This window comes from Parus major, chromosome Z (assembly GCF_001522545.3).
Source record: "Parus major isolate Abel chromosome Z, Parus_major1.1, whole genome shotgun sequence".
Lineage (NCBI taxonomy): Eukaryota > Metazoa > Chordata > Aves > Passeriformes > Paridae > Parus > Parus major.
Window position 1 is genome coordinate 18,087,159 of NC_031799.1, and position 17,341 is coordinate 18,104,499.

General features: G+C 35.8%; 1 protein-coding gene across 3 annotated transcripts in view; it reads right to left on the reverse strand.

The window, feature by feature from the left end:
- The window catches only part of PDE4D (phosphodiesterase 4D), a 247,314-nt gene that overhangs the window by 115,084 nt on the left and 114,889 nt on the right, over positions 1-17,341 (reverse strand). The window contains exon 1 of one of the 3 annotated variants that reach the window (XM_015652858.1): positions 11,567-11,954. The exons of the other annotated variants lie outside the window; for them this stretch is intronic. Coding sequence (XP_015508344.1) covers positions 11,567-11,631 — 65 coding nt within the window. The 5' untranslated portion in view covers positions 11,632-11,954. Of the gene's footprint in view, positions 1-11,566; positions 11,955-17,341 lie in introns of those variants that run through there. 3 annotated transcript variants of the gene reach the window in all.

Below are 17,341 nucleotides of genomic sequence, written 5' to 3' on the forward strand. Positions count from 1 at the left end.
CTATTGTGAAATATGTTTTGAACTGTCAGCAATTTAAGGCAGATAAATCTATCAAATCAGGACTTTAATATACTAAGGAGAGGGAGAAGGTAACAATCTAGTCACCTCTTTGGACACTGACTGTCTTCCAGAGCTAATACACTAGTTGTAGAAGGGGGCACTGAACATTGAGCAGTAATACTGGAATTTTGGAGGTATTGGAATACTTACACTGCAGATTTTGGTGTATCATGAGCTTCACAGTAGGCAAAATTACATTTCAAATTTTAAAAGTCTGTTTTCTAATGCACAAGAATAGAGCTGAGAGTTTGGAAAATATAAAGACAGAGCCAAAATGTTTGCTATCCAAGACACAAACTAAAGAGCAGACAAAGTGACTTGAGCAGAATGTTTTTTCCCTTATCACAGGAAAGGCACATATCTACTATCTCATTATCTTATTCATGCAGAGGTTTATACTGCAGAATAAAGGCAGAAAAGAAGTCAGGGAAACATCATTGTTATTCAGTCTGGACAGAAACTAATCACAGTAGTTCCTGACACACACCCAATTCTCCTTTCAGCTCTCTTCTGTTGACAGAACACAATCAGGACTGGTTTGACTTTTTCAGAATGTCTGAAAAATTTAATTGTGAAACAGTGAGTATTAAAGGGAAAATAAACCTAAAGAAATTTAGAAAAGTATGGAACAAGAGATAGAATATGAGCCAGGAATAAAAAAAACTATGAAAACCCAATTTTCTGTTGCGGTAAATAACCATTTACTTAATTTATAGTGTAGATTTTTCTTTTCCATTTAAATAAATCATTGCTCCCAAATAAACAAGATGCCAAGATTGAGCAGAATATATTTGAAACTGCAACCTGTAGTACATCAATTGTTTCATATCCAAGTGGTTGAATGACTGGCAAGAGATAAAAAGAATAGTAGGAGATAAAATTATTTTACTTTGTATATTTCAATTTCAGAATTCAGAACTATTTTAAGACTAAATTAATGTAAAATTGAGGACCACATAAAGAAAACCTGAAACTCATTTGGAAACATCAACAACATCTCTGTAAATGTTGCTTTCAACCTAGCTGCCTACTGCAAATTAGTTCCAAGCCATGTTTTACAGAAGCATGCTTAAATGGACTGGTGTTTGTACATTTTTAATTGCTTTCACATCACTGAAAATTATCTGGAGAAAACTTGTGCTACAGTAAAAGTGGGTGGGAAAAGGGTCTTCAGTCTCCAGCATCGGCAAAGGATGCCTTCAGAGCCTTTGTTCCACCTACAGTCAGTAAGAACAGATGGTGGGTTTTTTCCCCTTTCCACCACTGAACTTCTCAGGGTAACTCTGTGTGTTGGTAGCCAAAATAAGTATGAAAGGAGCACAACAAGAGACTGTGGCCTCTGCCACTGAAAAAAGGTCGGTGGTGAGTATAACCAGAACATCTACCAGCTGAGGTACTGATGTTACTGCTGTTCTTTTGTGACCTGACATTTCCCTTTGTTACAGGCAAATATGTTCCTTTTTACTCTTACAGGGTCTGTCAGAGGAAGCTTAAATAGAAGTCTCACACTTACTGCAAGTGCAGGCCTGCTGACTTTTAAATGTTCATCTTTACTTCATCGTATTTCTCATCACTAAATGGGTCTATACCTGCCAACATTTATTTTTTAACACAGTTTCAGATTTAACAGATGAAAAAAATTAAAAACTGCACACAGGAATCAGACAAAATCTATGCAGCATCTGTGAAACATTTCAGTCTATCAAATGTCCTTCCTCTGTATTTCCTTTCTTCCTGTGTACACTTCAACACCAGCACATAAAAGCATTATTACAACATCTTTATGCAAAGCATGCTAAATTAATATATAAAGGAACCAAGAACAAGAAGCAAATACACATACAAAGAGAATCAGGATTTTTTTTTAAAAAAAGTCCCGAACATCACTTGGCAAAACTTGAAAAAATATTTTTTTTTTAGCTCACACAGGGAAAATTAACAGCACAGGTTTGCACAGATGTCTAAACTTGAAGGTCAGGCTCCCCAGAAGTCCCTGGGGAGAGAGCTCAGAGGAAAGCTATATTAGTATATATTTTCTGATTTTCTGAACAGCCCTCTCGACTCATAGAAATTCCCTTGTTGACTGTGCAAGCAGAGGTGAAGGGATTGTCTTAAAACTGTAAGATTTTAATCACAACAGATCTTTTCCTCACTTTTTAATTTGTGAAATTTACAATATTTTCCATAATCATTAAACCTTTAATTTTTAAATGTGAGAGCTGAGAATGTTGTGTGACTATCAGACTTGAGTGTATAAAAATTACTCAAGCTATACCAAGAGAGAACTCAATGAAATATTGATGAAAGAAAGATTTTTATGAAATAAAAGTTAGAGTAGGGGAAAAAAATGTTATTTATGCATAGAGTTTAATTCAGAAACCTCTCAGGATGTCATGCAATGAAATCAGCAAGACTAAATACTAGTAAGACCAAGAGGTTCACTTATGGAAATGTGATGCACTTTGCTTCGTCTTACAGAACCCAAGGAGAGCAGGCTTTATCACACTGTGGCTTCTCACACTAAATATGAGGATATATAACATGTTAGCGGTCAATAACATTTTTTTTTTCCACTGGACACACCTGGAAAATACACAGATACAAGCAAGGGAACTGTAAGTTATACCATATAATATAGATTATATCTTTTAAGTAGATATCCACATTTTCGCAAAAGGACTTTTGACCAATTTTCTGGACATCACACATCTAAAGTACAAGTATACTAAAAGGATTAAGCTGATTCAAACATACCTGTACTCATAATACAGCAATAAGGGTGTCAAACAATATAGGAGATGATGAATTAGGAAGGATGGAAGCTGAAGTAACTGAGCAATTGCTCAGTTTTAGACATGAAAATGCCTACAGTATATCGGGAAGTTTTGAAAGCTAAAATTGAAACCAATATTTTTTTCATTAAGTGAAGTTAAAAATATGAAAAGACCAGTTTTCTGGTAGTCTTGGAAAGGCAAATTTTAATGGTAATCACATGGCAAATGCTATTTCTAACTTAGCTGGAAAGGAAACTCAGTTGGACAGAAAATGTGTAAATGGGAGAAAGTAAAGGTAAACTAATTACAGTATCAGAACCCAATAATGAGGCGTATGTAGAGGGCTAGAACAAGATAAAAATATGTGTTGGTTAAGTCAGGGAAACACTACATGTCAAATGCAAGCACAGCTCACAAGCTTTAAACTACTAAAAGTGGAAACGTCTGAGACAATAAAGATGATTATGAATATAAAGCCCTGAGAAGAAGATGATCTTATATAACAGTTCTTGCGTAGGGGACGCTTCAGGGCAGCAGCACCCAAGGATTTTTCATAGTGACTGGCTGTTTACTTCTCAATCTATACCCCTTGGGAAGAATTTCCTAAAAGCGCTTGCCGTAATCTGCCCTGATGTGTGTGGGGGTGGATGCTGGCAGCAGCTATGAGATGAAGTACAGCACCACGTGGAATTAGTCACTGGGGCTCCACAAGCAGCCTGTCACGGTGTCAGAGGGTTAACTGGCCTTGTTACAGCACCATCCCACCTTACAGCTCCCAGGGCAGTACAGCAAGCGCCGACATGCCACTCTTTGCCATGCGTTGTCTCCTACTGTAGGAACGTAGCATTTGTGTCCTTTTAACTGCATATGGAAAGTTCTTCAAAATTTAGGAAACTAATATAATTATCCCAAAATTGAAACTTAAAAAAAAAATAACAAACCCACACCAAGTTTACAGAACAAAGAACAAGGAGTTCATTTAATTATTAAAAGCTTAAAGGAAATTATTATTTCTTTTAATTATTTAAATAATTAAATTTAATTAATTAATAAATTTCTTTTAATTATTAAAAGAAATTTAAGGATAAATTTCAGAACTACTGAAAGGTTTGTTCATAAAAATAAATCCCTTTTTTTCTAGTTTAAGCTGAATTTTTACTCAACTAGTTTATTTGAATAATGATTTTTAAATTACTAAAGTGAAACAAAGCACAATGAAGCTACAAAAATGAATTTATTTTAATTGATATGTGCTGGATTTATTTTGAGAAGTCTGACAAAGAAAAAGACAGTTATTAATGTTTCTGAAGCAATTCTCTTTCTTTTTTTTAATGCTTAACACTTTGATAGAAGGGGGAAAGTATTTCTTAAATAACTATAGAGAACACTATTTTTGAATTAGTGTGTGAGGTTTTGAGTGTATTAATATTTGAGTGTACTTACAAAGGCACCAAAATTTGCTGTTATAAAACTTGTAAATGAAATACAGAAGCAACAAATTTAAGTCATGGGCTCTTCTCTGTGCCTCTCAAGTCCTTGAAAATGAAGTCAGATGAAATCTGTTTCTGCCATTCATCTTCTGAAATTGTTATATATCTTTTTATACATTATAGATCTGAAAAGTTTTCATGATTTTTGATGAAAGGAAAAATGTTTAAAAGGTCATATAATTTCATACTATGCACCTACCCAAGTCATGAATGCCCCCATCTTCACAGTATCAGCAATGGTACCAAATAAAGGAGTGCAGAAACCTAGTTCTGGTTGTGTAATGTGAGCAAAGAAACGTGTTTTAGTGCATATTAGTCTTAATTAGAAACCACCATAGCTAAAATCTGATGCGAATAGCATTAATGAGATTAAGTCATTTGTGCTGCCATTGGAATGATGACATCACTGCTTAGTGACTTCATGGCTACGAATCACCCTCACTTTGACTGCAAGGTTGTTTCAATATTATATTTAGCTTAAATAGTTGGTTTATTCCTGCTGTTGTGTTTTAATACTTCCTATTCTATACTGGATTTCCCTTATTTTATGTGAATGCTCCCCTTATATTATAATAGTAAAACTACTAAATGTTAAAGCATATATTTAGCATAAGCTAAGTTAGTTGCATCAGAAAGAATTAATGTGGTTATATATGCACACAGGTGTCCACATACAAGTTAGATTTCATGTATATGTATTACTTTATGTTAAGTGGTGCTTAGGCTGATAAAATCAGTGACATCAAGAGTACCTCTTTTTCTGAGGCAGACATCTAGAATGTGTCACAGACATGTCATACCCTGAGAGCAAGTCTTTTTCTCCACCAAGCAGTTACCAGATCAGGTAGGATAAAAATCTGTCAAGATGAGCTGAATCCCACCTGTTATGCCTTAAACTGTAATTATGCTTCTCAGAATACAAGGTAGGAAGAAAGATAAGCCCTCAATGTGGAATTAAATGCAAACAACTGGCTCAGACATGGTGTAATGGAAGGCAAGGGAGAAGACTTCCATCGTGGTATCTCCACATTGATACAAGTTGGGATGCCCTTCTACCCTTACTTGAACCAGCTGTAAGTGGGCTTTTGGTCATTCAGGCTGAGCTATCAAGTGAACTCCCCATGAAATTTGCTGCTCTCTCCCTTGTTTTACACTAGGGACAGACACTGAAGTACCACATTTATGCTGGCCTCATGGTTGTTAAATTTGAGCAGAGCTTTGTCCACATGCTGATAACATATCAGATGTGCTCAGGGAGAAAGTGTGAGAACTGTGCTGTAAAGACAAGGTTATATTTTCAGGAAAACTAAAAGTGGATTGATAAAACAAGTGAGTGGTAGAGGACTAAATTGTGTGGTTATGTGTGGTGGAGAAAGTATCTGACATGAGTTTATTTGGATGTATCTTGAAAGAAAGTATCTCAGAGGAAATGACCTTCTTTGCTGGAGTCACACTTTGCAATTTGTTCTCTTTGACATGGTTAGCAATGTTTGGTTTTTTTTAAAAAATATAGTTTTTATTTCAAGACAGGAGTTCTTATTACATTAATGTTAAAGTAACTGTATTTTATGTTGGCAAATCTAATACTTCTGCTCTACAAAAATACAGAAATGGGAACATGCCAGAAAAACTGCTAAAAACCCATTAAAAATTATTTAAAGTCCCTAGCTGAACTTGAAATGGCAGCCAAAAAAGCTAACAGCATATTGGACATCAACAAAGGTGCTGAGAAGAAAAGAAGGTATAACTTTACCACTCTGTGAGAATTTTGGTGTGTTGACATCTTGGGTAATGCCTGCTCTCTGGTCTTTGTATTTCAAGGACACGGTGGTCTTTGAGGAAATAGAATGAATGGGAGCTAAAACGGTCAAAAGATGGGGCAGTAAACTGTTCAGGAAAATATAAGAAGGCTACAGCTTTTCCATTTCTACAAGAAAACGCTGAGGAGGTTATTACTGACTATTAGAGCATCATGAAGCTGTTGGATAAGTGAATGTGGACTCCTTCATTAAATGCTGAAACGACAGAATTCATTTTAAAGCACAGTAAAGAAAGTGGCTTTCCTACATAGGCAGAAAGGTTGTCAGAAGGCTGTAGGGGAAAACAGTTTGTTGCCAGGTTCAGAAAGGAGATTAGGCAAATCTATAGGCAAACAGGTACATTGATGATCTGCAAAGGAGAAGGCCAGGGTGAACCTTTTAACATTGCTAATACAACACCAGTAAATGCTGGGCAACATGATGGATTGCAGAAACTGGACAGGGACCCATTCCTATTGCTACAGATGATGACAGAATACTAGGCTAGAAAGATTATTGGCCAGGCACATTAGGACAAGTCTTATTCTTCTAGAAAATAGACTACTTGATCATTTAAAAAATCCACCACTACTTTGTTGACAAAACCGCATTTTTTTCCCTTCAATTTTGTAAAAATAGCACTTTTTAACATACTGCAGTCTGGAAAATAGTGTCGTGCTAACTGTGCAGACTTCCTCATTAGCACTGAACAATAAATAAAAGCATATATACCACCTTGAATTTCTCTGTTTGTATAGATTTGAGACCCCTAGTGCCTCAAAAGGAATCCTTTTTTTCTTAGTGAAACCACCTATAAAGTCCATCAAAGTCAGACTTCATGTAGGAAAGGCTATCTGTAGCTTGCAGACTTTCCTCAACATTCAGAAATCCCACAATTTTACATATGATACTTGTACTTTGATCCCTGCCTATGAGTTTGGATGCTGTGCAGCTTGCACTGAACTTTCCCAGGACACTCTTTTCAATACCTTCAACTACTAGAAGTGCAATTGGATATTATGTGAGGCCCCAACCTTCTTTTGCTTAAAAGCAGTTTTTAAGATATGGGAACAAGGGACAAGTAATGTCACCAACAATGCCTCACACAGACAATCATAATGCTGGAGAGGAAAAGAAATTCACCCAACACAGAAATAGGAAACCTTTAGCAGACAAGTGATATGAATATTGTTAATATTGCTCACAGTTACATTTACCTATGCTTACAATCTCTGCCCTGTAGACAAAGATTCCTTCAAGGAATACCCTGGTTTCGGTGTTGATCTCACCAGCATTGGGATTCCCATCCTGGAAGTCAGCAGCTAACTTTAAATATAGGTCTGATAATAATAACCTAGATGTATATGACTCATTCAGTTTAATTTATTGAATATATGTGTCATCTTTGTAACTCATTATCTTTCTAGCAAAGATCTGAATTGTTTTGGGATGGCCAGTTTCTAAGCAGTGTAATGTGGCCACAGCTTCCTCCTGTCAGACAGGGCTACCAAAAGTCTGGGTCACGCTTGATGTGAGTTCTGCTTCACGGTACCTTTAAGTCAGGAATGCAGTGCAGCTACCTGAGGTCAGCACAGCTGAATGTCAGCTCATTCATTTGTTCTTGCTCTTCTGTCCCAGAAGCAATACTATTCACTGATGTCAAGCCACAAGAATTTTACTGTCTCCATTCAAGATAATTTTATTTAGTATCCCTCTTGTGATCCTCATATTATGGGTCAGAGAAAGTCCATACAAGACATCAGTTTTGTCCCACTTATCTATAAGAATGTCACAGACTGAGAAATCCATATTTGACAACATCTTTCTGTAATTTCCAATATACTGAACTTCATCATATTTCAGACAAGCAATAACACCCACTTCCAGAGCTAAGCAAGAACAGATGCATCATTTTACGTAATCCCAGAGACTGAAGTGTTGAAGACCTCTGCTCTCTGGGTCACTAAACAGGCTGTGACATTTGCAGACCAATCAACCCAAAGTTCCAAAACCCAGAAAAGCCCAAACTGGTCAGTATTGCAAAAACAAATTAAAACCCAGTAATGCCAACTCACAAAGTAAACAGGTAACCATCTCTAGTCACATCATGCAAAAAGAATTGTGGAAAAAGCTGACAATACTCCAGAGGCTTATAGCTCTTTTGGCTAGTTTTATGTATCATGAAAAACAAGGTCAGTTCTAAAATCTGATCAGCCACACTATTTCCAGCCAGTAGGTTCTGTCCAACAACCAAAGTTGCCTGCTTGACCTGCCATCAAGCAAGCATTCTCAACTTCTCAATTAAACTTCCAAAATTTTAATTCAGTTCTTCCAAACAGAGTTTTTTTATATATTCAAACTTTTCTTTAATAGCAAAAGGAAAAAATCAGAAGAAATATGACATTTTGAGAGGAACATTACTGCTTTACTGTCCAGTGGCAAATAGTCAAGAAAATATAATCATATTCTCATTTGGCTGTCTCAGCCAAAGTTTAACTTACTGTGATTTCCTTACTTACTTTTTATTTCTTATCTGGAATAAAAAGACACATAAGCTGTCTTAGTTGGAAAGTCTGCACAATCCCTTCTAGATTATTCTCCAGAAGATTTATGATATAAAACCATACTTCACAATCACACCCTGAATTGGGGAATGAGTGGGAGTGCATGATAGAATTGAGCACCATTAATTAGGTAATAACCCTTATATAAGTCACTTTCTTGTTCTGTGTAAATACCAACCATTTTCTTTTACTTCAGTCACCATAATATCAGGATAAATTTTCCAAATCAGAAAGAGGTTTGCTTACAGATCCTGTCATCACACTAAACAGTAGTTATCGCCAACCCAAACAGCTGTAAAGGGGATGCATAGACTGCTCAAAGTCAGCTGGGGTACACATCATAGCACCACCAGTGCAGATACCCTTTGATTGCTTTCTAATATTGATACTGAGAAGAATATCATGCTTTTACCACACATATGATTTTACAATGAACTTACTGTGTCTTTTGGACAAAGAGGGAGTCTGTTTTCATGGCTCCAAGAGCAGAGGTTTCTCTGTCTTATCTTTACATCTCTTCTGTCCTTTCACTGGCCTTTTTGTGTTGGAAGCCCAGTTTCTGATCTTCATATTAACTTTATTCATGTGAGAAATGGTAAGAGGAAATCCTGGGATCATATTTTCTCAAACCCTTGTAGGAGGGGTATTCATACTTTAAAACAGCCCTGTCACTCAAGTCTCTGCGTCCTTGAGACCCATCTTCTCCCTCCTCCCAGGCACTCCTGCTCCTCTTACATAGAGTGGGATCACTATGTCAACAGATTCAGAAAATGAGAATTATGCTCTTGCTGTTTTCTGCCCTGAACACCTACCAGTGCTTCTGATTTAACCCTGATTTCATTTGTCCCTAAGCATTAACATAGTGGCAAGACTACAGTCTTGCTATTCTCTCCTAGAGTACTGCAGAAACTTTTGACCCACGGGAGCACACCCACAGATTCAGGCTCTGACGCACACAAAGTGAAGTCAGGCAGCTGGTTTGGAAACCGGTCCTGCTCAGGCCCACTTGGAAGGCTGCTGGCTGTGGCTAGGGTGGTCTGGCCTCAGCTGCCACCTCCCTGCAGGAGCTGAGCTGGTGTGGGCAGCCAGCAGCTCCCTCCCATTCTCTCTTATCTCTGCACTCCGTTTTCCCTCTGGCTGGGACAGGGCCTGCCTGGCTTTGCTCCACACCGCCAGAGAACAGCATGTACCCTCTCCAGTAGCCTTCAAGTGTCTCCCTGAGAGTCACTGAGCTCAGGTCCCAAGCAGCAGGGTAGCAGAGGACTCCCAGTTTACAACCAGCAGAACAGGTATTCTCAGATATCAGATTAGAGCTATAACTGAAGGCAACGGCAACAAAAGGGAGGCAGGAAGGTATTTCAGACAGAATACTTGGTGTTCAAATGAGCCTGAAACTATCAATTACAAGGATGTTTTTTTCTTTTAAACTATTTTTTTTTCTGTGAGAATTAATGGAGGCAGACAACAATAAAAAAAAGAGAAAAAAAAAAGGTAGACTTAATCAGAGGTACTGATTTATTTGCACAGTTGTACGTAATAGCTAAGGTATGTATGCTTTAGCTCACTTCCTTGGAGACACCCTGCAGAGTGTAGCACATTAGCAATATTTAGTTTACTAACATGGTATTGCATTTTAATAAAGACATACAGACACAACTTACAGCATTTATTTCAGCAGAACTCTGCCTAGGCACTTTCTGAGAACTACTAAGACTACTTTTTAGATTGAGTGGTGTACATGTTCAATTTCCTTTTACTGCAAAACCGTTTCAGTAAAAGATAACTGGAATAAATTACTAACTGCTTTAACAGTAATACTCACATGGCTCTTACTCAGAGCCAAAACTATTTGAAACATAAAGGTTTTATAAGGCAAATATTCAATTAACTGGATGCATTCCCTCACAAAGAACTGTATTTAGTTACTAGTAGATCCCACAGTAGCACATCAGCTAAAAAAGCTATATTTTAAAAAAAACTATATTTAAAATTCATCATTTATACCTGTAAAATATAGCTGTGAAAAATTAGTCTATTATTTGTTTATTAAAATTATGGTGGTTTTATTAAGACACAAAGAACAAAATGTGGGACACATTAAAGAAAGTAAATGGAACTTTCTGTTTACTCTCTAACTTTCTATTACTTAATAGAAAGCTGTCCTGTCAATGTCTATCAAATTTTAAAAAGCATAAAGTGATGCTTAAAAAGCATAAAGAAAAAAAAAATTTTCAGAAGACAAAGCTTTGCTGATTAATAACTGAAAAAATCTGAAAGAAAATCATACAGAAAGATCAATATCACAGACTACTTCCACTCCTCTAAGCCTCAGAGAGCAGGGGAAGCATATGAAGCATAACACAGCAGTCTCACACATGCTGCTACAAAGTCTGCTGCTTCCCAGGACACATCCCGAACAGTCAGCCTATTTATGCAACAAAACTACATGTAAGCATCCCAAATAGCTCACACAAAGTAAAAACTTCATTTTACTCTCCAGCTTCCAGAAATGCAAGCTTTTTGTTATGATTTCTTTTAATGAAATAAGTCGACTGAAGATTTTTACAAGGTATCTCTAACTGTAAGGATTAGAGTTAGAACAGTTAGAACCTGACTGCTGAGTGGGTAAAAATCTATGTCATGTGTTACAAGAAGTATGAAAAGGGTTCTCTTTTAAAAAAAATTATATACATTGTATTTTAAAACAAAAAGCTAAATAATTTTGTTTCTTACTCGTTATTGTGCAACCCAACAGCTGAACATCTTCAATAACCATGCAAAATCTATCAAATCAAAACTAAAGCCTGTGACTTTCTTGGGACATATCACTGTGTCATAATAGGAAGGAGAGCCTGAAAGAAACAAACGAGCCACATTACCACATTGCGTCGGCAGTCCTTAAGGAGCTGGTAGATCGGGATCTTGGCTTCATAACAATGCTCATTTTGAAAAATTCCTTTGGTATTACTAGCAGTCAGACATCAGTTGTCCTTAAGAAGCTCATTTTCAAAGTACTCCATTTCAAAGTATTTTTTTTAAAATCCTCTGCTTTTTAACACCCTCCAAATCCTTCTCATGTAAAAATCCCGGCTGTGGAGGAAGAATTCTAACATGCTGCAACTCCTTCCTTTTTCATGCTGAGTTTACTCTAGCACTGTGCTGTTCGGAAATGACACTGCTTTTCTTTTCTGTCTTGTATTGCCCTGGGAGGAACTAGTCTATTTTGAACCTATTCTCCCTTCAGGTCACATGAGAATGAAGGCAGCTGAAAAGAGTCCCTATCTCTTTCATGCAGGTTGATAACAACAGGTTTAAAGGTAAATAACATTTAAAAAAAAAAAAAAAAAAAAAGAAACTACTTCTGGATAATAAATGGAAGGAAAGAATGAATGTAAGTTACAGGAACATTTCTGAGTTTGCAGAGAAATTCCACTTACAGACATTCTAGATAAATTTAGTCTCTGTGGAGTAAAGGAACAAAGATTTTTTTATTTATTCCAAGTCAACTAAAACCCTCAACTAGAAGAGTAATTCTTCCCTTTCTCATTCTCCTAACACTTGCTTAGATACTGTGAATAAGTACTATTGTCGAACTTAACAAACCAGAAAGTATTCCCTGTCTGAAAGGCATTCAGAACACTGTGGGGAAGTTAAGCAAAAATTAAATTCCTTGTTGACTTTTAAAGTCAAACACACATACACATAGTGATTGTTATTAATCACTGAAGGACAAAATACCTTAATTGAAGAACTATAACATGACATCCTTTCTGCTGTACTGCATATATATTTTCCTGTTATAATAATTACATTAATAGTTTATGCATTACAAAAAAATTACATTTTTAATTTCTAGCCAAAAAATTATCATAAAAGCTTTGAGACTTAATTCCTATGTTGATATATTTGGCCATTTCAGCATTTAAGAGGGGGAGATGTAGCAAACATAATAGGCATTATATTATTTAATTTATAAATTTTTGCAAATGCTCTGTGTTAGAATTGGTTTTAAACTGAAAGAACAAATTTATTGCTGAACAAGTGTTTACATGCTTAACAGCCATTCCTTTTCACTCTCTACAAGTGTTGCAGTACATGATTTTGGATGGTAGTGCATGTAGGTTAATAATGAAAATAAGCACTGTAATTGCATTTATAAAATTTATATGAACATAGCAAATAGAAGAAAAATATTATAAACAGATTATGCATCAATAAATCAAAAAATTAACCAAATTGGAATGTGTGTAAGGCTCTCTACAACCTTTGGCTTTATTTTATAACAGTACAATAAATGTATTTTGAACTACACTGTATATCACCACAAAAGATCCTAACTGCCCTGGAGCGTTTTGCCAGTGATCTGCATGTAAAGTGTTCCACAACAGCAGAAGGAATGTTAATAATGTTTCTTGCTCTGCATTCTGTTCTTCATGTTTTCCATATTTTCTGTCACTTATCTCCCAAATATCACTTAGTAACTTGCAAAGGACCTTTTGTAAGGGTCATATGGAATCACGAAAGTTAACTTCAATGAATAGAAAAGGCATTTGTGGTAAATTTAGCTCGAAGGGTCATACAGTCATAGGACCTTTAGTAACAGTTGGGTCTGTCACTGTGCAGGTCACACATCTATGGAAGTGCACATAAATCAAGCCCTATGTTGTGAAACTTTTATTCCTTTAACAGATGTAATAGGTAATGGAAAAAAAAATAAAATAGAGATCCTTGACAGTTACAGAATACCTGCCTGTTTTAAAGCTGGGTTATTTTTAGTTTTCTTGATTATTTATTATTTATAAATATAATCAATATTCCAATTTTATATAGGGGGGAAAAAAAGCAAAACAGATGTTTTGACTAAGTTTTTTGCAATACCATACTGAACTGGAATATTCAAAGATTATTTCTGCTTTGCCACAAAGTAAATATCTCAGGATGGTCTGTTTTCAGTAGTGTATCAGACAAGATTCTGCCTCTTACTTGTAGTTACAAGAAATAAAACTAGAAATATTTACGTATTTAGACACTACCATACAATATAAATACACTCTAGTTGCAGGTACTCAAATAATTTGAGTCAGTGTTTTTCAATTGCAATTCAGAAAGTTCGTTCTCATGGGGTCCCATCTCTCCATCTCATTAACCAAATACAAACACCCACTGCAAACCTGCTTTCTTTGTTAGTCTCCATTCTCAGCTCTTTAGAAATAAACTGCTGTTCTCCAGGTGCCTATTAAGTTCAACTATTATGAAATATAAATTAAGCAACCATACTTCAAGTGGCCAAAACAGTCTTCAGGGATCAACCTAAGAATCATAGGCTTCCCACGAAAAAGGGAACCAGTACGAAAGAGAGCTTACAGTCCTCCAGGGAATATTAGTTTTATCTGAAATTCATCAGTTGACTTTGTTAAAGTTAAAACAAAGGAGCCTCTTAATATTCATTATGAGAAAGGCCAACCTTTTTCTAGAGAGGTTTCTAGAGGACCCATTTGTACAACTTTGGCAGTTAACAACTTCTAATTCATATATAAAATCTGTTGTGCTACAGTACATAAAATTTGTTGTGCTACAATTAACATCAAAGCAGATTTTATTATGTTAAGTTTTACATAAAGATAGGAGCATGTTAGTCCACTGTGCTCATAGAAGACAGCATAGCATTTATTCTTGTATTTGGGATAGAATCAAATAATGAAAACTCTCAATTCCCATAATTTGAGGAATTAAGAGGAAAAGCAATTAAGGAAAATTAAGAGAATAAATAGAGAAATGGACATTGTTTAATTAGCTGATTTGTGCATGTAATCTTGTAACTTTAAAAAAAAAAAACCCTAACAAGCCCATATTTTCCTTTTTTGGAATTCTTTTATTTTTTGTGGTGGCAGGAAAAAGGCTTTGGAAGAGAAGTCTTCCTGGGATGCCACCACATTTAAGGCAAGTGTTGATTGTATAATAAAAATGATGAAGAATATTTTAAAATTAATGAAAATACTAAGAGACGGAGATATTCAGTACCACTAAATACACTAATAATAAAAGTATCAAGAGAAACAGCAATACTTTTTATCTGCATACATAATCAGCCAAAGTTTTAGCTGTATAGTTAAAAGGTCTAAGGAAAAAAAAGATACAGAAAAAAAACACCATTAAATAAATGAAAAGTGTGCTGGATTCAGCCCACTTTGAGCATGCTTATAACTTAGTTACTTATCTTCAAAGTAGCAATTGAATTAAATCAGTGCTACAGTGCAAAAAATTGAATATTAAAATGAATTGCCAAAAGCATGTCTTAGGGAATGAGGACTGAGTGTTCTGTTCCATGCCTGGGAACATCTTTCTCTTGAGGTTATGGAAAACTTGCTTAAACATCCTGAGTTTTGTCTTCCTAGTTTGTGAAACAGGCATAACCCACATAATGCTGCTTGTAAAGCACTTGGACATCAAACTGATGAAAAAAACCATGCAGTATATGCCAGGTTGTTATTGCTGCTCTATGCAACCTGAAGAAATGGATTCATAATCTTAAACCTTCAGACATAAATAATGACTGGGCTCTTAAGTGTGGCGTTTGGAATACACATTACCAAATGAAAGCTACAAAGCAATGTCTTGCCTTTTGATATGCAATCTTAGTTTCACCCCGGGTACTTTTTCAAGTAGGATAAGTAAAATTTCTCTAAAAACTTGGAGCTGGGCTCATTCACTCAGGCCTATCCCCGTTATTTCTTAGTTACTGTTGCTCACAGTTTGTATCTTTGATTACTTCATGTACACTTTACAGTTTTGACATTTATAAGAAATAAAGTTTTCAATAAATAAAGTATATGCATTTAAACTTGAAATCAACCTTTCCAATCTGCTGGAGTACACATTCCACTGTAGGAAACATTTTTTTCACAAAATAAGAAACACATCAATTAGTTTTGTGAAACTCTTGAGTTGCACAGTGCATTCTAACTCATCCACAGAGCTAGATTTTCCTCTCATTGTCCTATACTGCACAACAAGGTGAAGGACAGAAAAGATTAACAAAATGTTATATTACCTGCATGAGTGACTCTGAGAAATAGTAATGCAGGTGCATGTTCAGGAGACACATCTTTCAAAAACAAGTATTAAGTCAGAAAATCAGAGGAACAAATTTTTACCCAGCTGCAGGTTTTGTCACTGCTCAGCATATCAAGTGATTTTAGAAACATTTTTTGTAGGGTTAGAATGCCAGAAAACTAAATTTTGCCATTCATGTCAAGGCAACAGCATATTCCCTTTTTGCTGTAGTTTGTTAGCAAAGAAGTTTCACATTACTTCATAAGTAAGAGAAGAAAAAAAATGTAATGATAACTAGAGTGTAGAATTCATCAGAATGAAAAAAGGCAAACCAAAGGGCACAGCAGAAACATGATGTATGTCACTGGTGTTTCCTCTTTGTATCCACTTACATCTAGCTGCCTGGATTGAGCTACCCAACTTATAAATAAATATGGTTTATTAGCTCAGTGCTTGCAGTGTAAACAAAGTTACTATGTGCTCTACTAAGGCCAAGGCCTTACACAGAATCCAATATGCAAAACTCCTCATAGACCACATAGCAGGGAGGGTCTTCTGTAAGAATACTCAATTCTAGTATGATGCCTTGTCTGAAGATGCTTGATCTCAGTTTCCTTTGAAGCTGCCAGGTGCTGCTGCCTGAGCTGTGCCATGAACAGCAAAGGAGGCATGTGTCATGGAGAGGCCTTACAGCACCTTGCTCCCTTTCGCAGCAAAGTCAGGTTCTTGATACATGTCAGGCTGAAAACCTGTCCTTCTGCCTTTATCCCTGCCTACTTTTACTTTGATTTAATCAGCTATGCAATTAGAGGTTAACAACCTCAGTACTAACTGACCATTGCTGGTCTGCATAGATTCCATTGCACAAATAAAAATAGAACCTGTGCAAAGCTTCATTGCTGGAGATGCAAAAAGAAAATAATTTTTAAAATAATAATAATTTTAATATAATAATAATATATTAATAATATAATAATAATATAATAATAAAATAATAATTTTTAGGAGCAGAGTGCTTTTTTTCTGAGGAACGTTATATTCTTGGCAAACAGTGCCATCAGCTATGCTGTGGTCTATGGTTACACCTGTCATTAAGGTTGGAAAAAAAGATGTCTGCTAATGTTGGATTGACATTGCATACCAGCAAATAGCCTAAAATTAAATACTACCCTACTTGAAGACTTTGGATTTCAGCTGAGCTAAGGCTGCCTAGTGTGTCAGGCTGTTTTTCTCTTTTTTAAAAAAAAATAAACATAAAAAATTCCCCCAGATTGAACCATGGGTTTATCTATATTTATATATATATGAACACATAGACATATGAAAATATGAGTTGCATTATATAAACATAGTCATTTTTCAGATCTAAATGGGTTTACTGCAGTAATACAGCACTAATTACAAGGTTAAAGGAAAAACCTATCAATATTTCCATCAGACCTTCAGTTGTTTGCTCCACACAAACTCAGACTACAATTTCTTAGCTAAATAGTTGCTTAAAAATAAACATTGCTGGCTCATGCTCAGCTCAGTAAGGAGTGAAGCAGTAGATATGGTTTCCAAGAGTAATATGTCAGCTTGTTTGGCAAAACAAAAAAAAA